Raw genomic sequence first — 5,990 nt, forward strand, 5'->3', positions numbered from 1 at the left:
TCCCGTATCAGCAAAAGCTAACAAAGGAATCTCTTCAATTAATGATTTTTCACAATCCATTACCTTTGAAGCTCCACTGATTCTGTAAATCCACAGCCCTTTTAATCACAGTAAGCGAAGTAAAATTGTGGCCATCCATACAGACAGGCATGTCCTTCACAGCTATGCCCTCCCCTCCCTCCTGTACTTACTCTCTCAGCGGAGAGCTCCTTGTCTTGTGAGCTCACAAAATGTACCCATGCCATGGCATGTAATAGCACCTGTACCAATGGCACATAAAAGCACCCATGCAGGTGTCATGTAAAATCCATCCAGTACACTCTGTATAGTGGTTGGCATTAGGAAGGGCATCCAGCCTTAGAAACCAAGCCAAGACAGAAAACTGGAGCCTGATGCTAGCCAGCTCCTGTCAAACCGTCCAGCCAATGCCAGAAAGGAAAATGGACGTTAAATGATGATGCTGCTGGGAATGATTTATTTGCTACAAGGTCAGCAAATAGGACCACATTACAAGAATGAATTACAAAACATGGCAATGTTGCATGACAAAAAAATAGCCCATAAATATATGTCTACAACTTGTATGTGAGTATCTTTATACGTATGTGTGTATGCATGCAAATGAGCATATGTTAATAGAGGGGTGAGCAAAAGGCGGTATACAGAAAATGAAAAGCTTGTGGTCCAAGCATTCACTTTAAGTCCCAGAAATCAAAAAAAGGGGGCTTCCAATGTACTAGGCATCTCCCACAGATCCCTTTAGTCAACTTGTGTATCTCTTAGGTTTAAAATAGAGAAATGAAAAGAATATTCCACTCATATTAAGCAACTGTATACCTGCTTTTGCCCAGCTCAATTTTTGAGAGTGTGTGAATGTGCTTATGTATAAGTGTGAGTGTGTGTGTGTGTGTGTGTGTGTGAATGCATGTTTGTGTGATTACACAGCTACAAGTACCAGTTCACCAAAAATAGCCACCACCACTTACCTCAATAAATAAACAACTAACAGCATTGCATACTATTATCACCAACAGGATCATTTTGAAATGAGTATTTTCAAAGGGGACCATCTGCAGAGAGACGAAGAGACACCGGTTGAATGGGACAAGAGAATATTAGTTCATGTGATAAAGCATAGCAAATACATTCTAGACATTATTGACTACACATACTCAAAGTACATGCTTTGTGTATTTGCCAGTAGGACTTCACTTGGCCTGGTAGAGATGACTTCCTCAAGGCGTCAAATGTTAAAACACCTGAAAATCACGGGAAGGTGAGATAACTCACCCCAGATCCCATTCAGGAGTGATGAACATCTATGTTTTGTTATTATTATGGCTTATTAACATCATGTACCCGAATCAAATTGGAGGTGAATAGACCACCAGCCCATGGCTTATATGCATATAATGTGAAAATTATGTGCTAATATCCACAGGCAATGCATACATAAGAATAAATTCTATTTCATATTTCAATTTATCATATTTTAGATATCAAGTTTATTAATACTGTATTGTGCAAGATACCAGTAAAGTAGTCTGGCAGCTGTAGGAATTTGAAGTTCATGTTTATAAATTAGTGCAGAATGATTATAAGACATTCAGGACCAGAAAATCAAAGAGAATATCAAATATTATCAACCCTGAAAGGATGAAAGGCAAAGTCGACCTTGATGGAAGGAATTTGAACTCAGAATGTAAGGACAGATGAAATACTGCTAAGCATTTTACCCAGTATGCTAACGATTCAGCCAGGTCTCTGCCCTTAATAATAATAAACTTTCTACTATAGGCACAAGGCTTGAAATTTGGAGGGGGTTAGTCAACTTAATAATAATAATAATAAAATAAAGACAGTAATATCATACCTGGAAAAATTGAGTCAGAAATGAAAATGGATGAAGCAGAAGTAGTAGTGTGAAACCAACTAATAGTACAGTAACGAATGTAAATGGTACTGTAAATAGAAAGAATATATATCAATGTAGTAATAGTGTCAATGGGAACAGGTGTAGCAAATATCACTGTAGTAGTAGCAGCAGCAGCAGCACTAGTAGTAGTTGTTAGACAGAATAAAATAACACTATGCAGTAGAATGTTGTTAATATTTACACCTCATTTATGTAGTGAACAGTAAATTTGCTGACATTAAGAAATAGGTTTTGCAAAATATACATAAGCTGATGGACTCATGGACATATATTTCACGTGATTGACCGGGTTTTCAGATGTTATACATCGCTGATCATAATACGCTTTGCATCGTTTTAGCTTTCGTATGATGTCACATCACTGGATAGGTGAGCACGCCAACGCTCCTCCAGATCAGAAGGCTCATCCACCACAGGGTTACTCATTTACAGCTGAGCAGACTAGTACGGATTCAACAGGTCGTCACAACCTGTCAGTATTTATTTTGAGTTACTTTCCTGCAAGACATGCCACATACCTCATCTCACTCCTACATTCCATTTTTAGTGGGGATTTTATGGCTGGAAGCTCTTCTTAACAATGCTGGGAACTTTTTATCATAGTACCAGCACTGGAGAGGATGCTTTGCCCACAGCAAGACTAAAGGGTTCTCTCAGCCCTACATTGTCCATTTTCATTCTATTTAAGGCATGATTTCTATGACTAGACACCCTTCCTAACATTAACCCTTTTACTGAGTGTATAGGAGATATTTTATCAAGGGAACATCCCTAGAGAAGTTGTCATGATCTCAGAAAAAATACAAGGGTCTTCTCAATCCCAGGTTATCTCCACTCATTCACCAACCACTTTACAGAGTGTACTGGGTACATTTTCTCATGGCACCAGCACTACTGAGTTTGTGTTGTCCCCAGCAATATAAAATAGTACTCTCATTCTTACACAGTCTATGTTCATTCATACTGTCACAAGAGTGATGATGACAATGTATGTTGATAACAATAATATCGCAAGAGTGATGATAACAAAGTATGCTGATAACAGCTGCATTGTGGAAGGAGTGATTGCAATAAGATTTCGTCATTGATAACACCAGCATTGTGAACATATTTGTATTATTTCAAATATATATATACATAACCCTTTCACCATCATCTATTCCATATCAAAGCTCATTTTTATAACATTAAATATGTATTACTGTTTATCTACCTATCTTTATTTTTTTATATCAAAATGTCTTAGTGTTGTGCATGTGTGAGAAATAGGCACAGAGAGATACACACACAAACACACATAGTTTATTTTACATGTAATTTAAAGAAAAAAAAAGCTGCTTACCATTTGTATAAAATAGTTTACGGTGAGGTGGTCCTTTCGAGAAAGCAAAAGCTACAAAAATGTACTGGAACGAGGATACTAAAAACATAAGAGTGGTTTCGGAACACTTGACAACATCATCACTGGTGATCTTCTTTACAGGCTTATACCTACAACAGAGAGGGTGAAAAACAGAAAAGATGGTTTTTACAAAGTTTATACTGCCACTACTACTACACCGCCACTACCATCATCACCCTCATCATCACCATCATCATCATCATCATCATCATTTAACATGTGTTTTGCATGATGAAGGCATGTGTTGGATGGTTTGATAGGGGCTGGAAAGTTAGAAAACTGTGCCAAGCTCTACTGACTTTGGCCTGATTTCTATGGCTGGAAGCCCTTCCTAAGGCCAACCACTTAAAAGGTGCCAGTTGCTTTTTACATGGCACCAGCAGCAGTCATCATCATCATCATCGTTGTCGTCATTGTTGTTTAACATCTACTTTCTATGCTGGCATGGGATGGATAGCTTGACTGAGAACTGACCAAGCTCCAATCTGATTTGGCAAGGTTTCAACAGCTGGATGCCCTTCCTAACACCAACCACTCTAAGAGTGTAGTGGGTGCTTTTTATATGCCATGCTCAAATGGTGTTTTTTATGTACCACCAGTATAGGTGCCAGTCAGGTGGCACTGGCATCAGACACGCTCGAATGGTGCTTTTTACATGCCACTGGCACAGATACCAGCCAGGCAGTACTGGCATCAGCCAAGACAAGATCCTTCAACTGAGGTGGGAAGCAGTATTGAGGAAAGTGACCCAGCGCCAGATGAGAGGTTAGAGTGTGAGCAGACGGACAGAAATAAACGTCTTGCAATAAAGGAGACATGATTATCTCAGTAGGAGAGATATAGGAAGAAAATGGTGAAGATATATGATGGACAGGGGAATACATTCAAGTAACAGAACCACATGGTTCTGGGTTCAGTCCCACTGTGTTGCACCTTGGGCAAGTGTCTTCTACTACAGCCTCGAGCCAACCAAAGCCTTGTGAGTGGCTTTCCCTCTTCTCATAAACATAGAGAAATATGCTCTATACTTAGAGAAAAAGGGGGAAGAGGGGGAGAACAGGAGAAACATTAAGTATCTGATGTCGTATCAGCAACACCACATTGATGGTGTCAAAATGTCTCTTACTCAAATGGAGGAAATAGAGCTATGACCTTTGTTAAAACATGCCCCACTATAGCTGCAGCAATAAGATTTGAACTTGTTAAAATGGAAGTAACAACAGCTACTAGAAATGGATAATACATTAACAACAGACCTTAGATAAAACAGAAACGAGAGTTTTACTTACCAGCTTTGATTTCGTAGGTAGAGAAATGCAGAAGTTTGGAAACATATAACAACAAGTATCTGTGAGAGTATAGAAAATATATTGGTGAGTTTGATGAGACTTCCTGCTGGTTTCTTCACAGCTAACTTGTTATTGGACTGTGTATAACCCACTGAAAATATACATAAATATATACATATACATGTGTGTGCATGAACAATAAACTAGAAATGCATTGAGGAGACGAATCAGATGTAAGGTGCAACAAAGACGATTGTATTATTGTGGGCATATGATATATATGGAATAGAACAGCAGTACAAAAAAAGCACTGATCACTTAATGTAGATGGAATTTTTGGAAGAAGGAAGACATCCAGGAAGACATGGGACAAACTAACAAAGGCTGAACCTCAGATTGCCAGTACATTTTTGTTTACGGTGAGGTGGTCTTGAAAGTACCACCTCACCGTAAACAATTTTATGGCATGAGTCCCTTTACATGGCACCAGTACGAATGCTTTTTATACGGAGTCTCGCAGGAGGGAATGGTCTTAACACTTCTGCTGTGGAGGACAGGTCTTCTTGAGTGTTACAGATTGTTTCTTTTTTTTTTCATTTCACAGTAAAGCTACATAAGTGAGTTAAAGGACTGAAAGTTTCATGCATTGCACTTAAACTGTTATACGTATTGTTAATTTTTCTCTTTATATGGATAAAAAAAATTTTTTTCCCACTAGTTCTATCAAAATAGCTATGTCTAACTCTAAAGTAGAATCATGTCTGAAATAACATTTTCCAGAATTTAATATTAACCGAAGAGAAAGAATAAATATAAAAATAAAACAGCATGATAGCCATTCTAATGTACATAGAGGTTATGCTTAGGCACTAACAACAGTGTGTGTGTGTGTGTGTGTGTGTGTGCGTGTGTGTGTCTAAGTATATGAGTGTGAATAAGTGTATGTGTAATATACAAATGGTATTATATACATATATATTTATATATAATTGGTCTAACTTACTGAGAACAGCAACAGAGGTTGTGATGATTAAATCAATGTAAAGGAACTGGAAATCTGCAAGATTGGTTGCATACTGAAAGATAAAAATGTAGGTAGACAGTTAGATTACATGTAGTCTATAGATTAACATGTAGCGCATATATATATATATATATATATATATATATATATACACACACACAGATACACGTATAGGAAAGCCATCTTTTTTCTGTCAAGAGCTTATATGCCCCGTTATTAGACTATTTTCCTTAGTCATTGCACAGTGATCGCCAATAAGCTTTAAGCTTATATAAAAATACCTTTATAGTTATTTACAGGATTATAAAATACGGCTCCATATAACAAAACCATTCACAC

General features: G+C 37.6%; 1 protein-coding gene across 1 annotated transcript in view; it reads right to left on the minus strand.

Moving 5' to 3' along the window:
• The window catches only part of LOC106878470 (polyamine-transporting ATPase 13A3), an 84,883-nt gene that overhangs the window by 3,373 nt on the left and 75,520 nt on the right, over positions 1-5,990 (minus strand). The window contains exons 28-32 of the mRNA XM_052974130.1: positions 5,631-5,703; positions 4,628-4,778; positions 3,279-3,427; positions 1,874-1,962; positions 987-1,070 (exon numbers count right to left, since the gene is read on the minus strand). Coding sequence (XP_052830090.1) covers positions 987-1,070; positions 1,874-1,962; positions 3,279-3,427; positions 4,628-4,778; positions 5,631-5,703 — 546 coding nt within the window. The remainder of the gene's footprint in view (positions 1-986; positions 1,071-1,873; positions 1,963-3,278; positions 3,428-4,627; positions 4,779-5,630; positions 5,704-5,990) is intronic.

The sequence above is a fragment of the Octopus bimaculoides genome, chromosome 17 (genome assembly GCF_001194135.2).
Source record: "Octopus bimaculoides isolate UCB-OBI-ISO-001 chromosome 17, ASM119413v2, whole genome shotgun sequence".
NCBI lineage: Eukaryota > Metazoa > Mollusca > Cephalopoda > Octopoda > Octopodidae > Octopus > Octopus bimaculoides.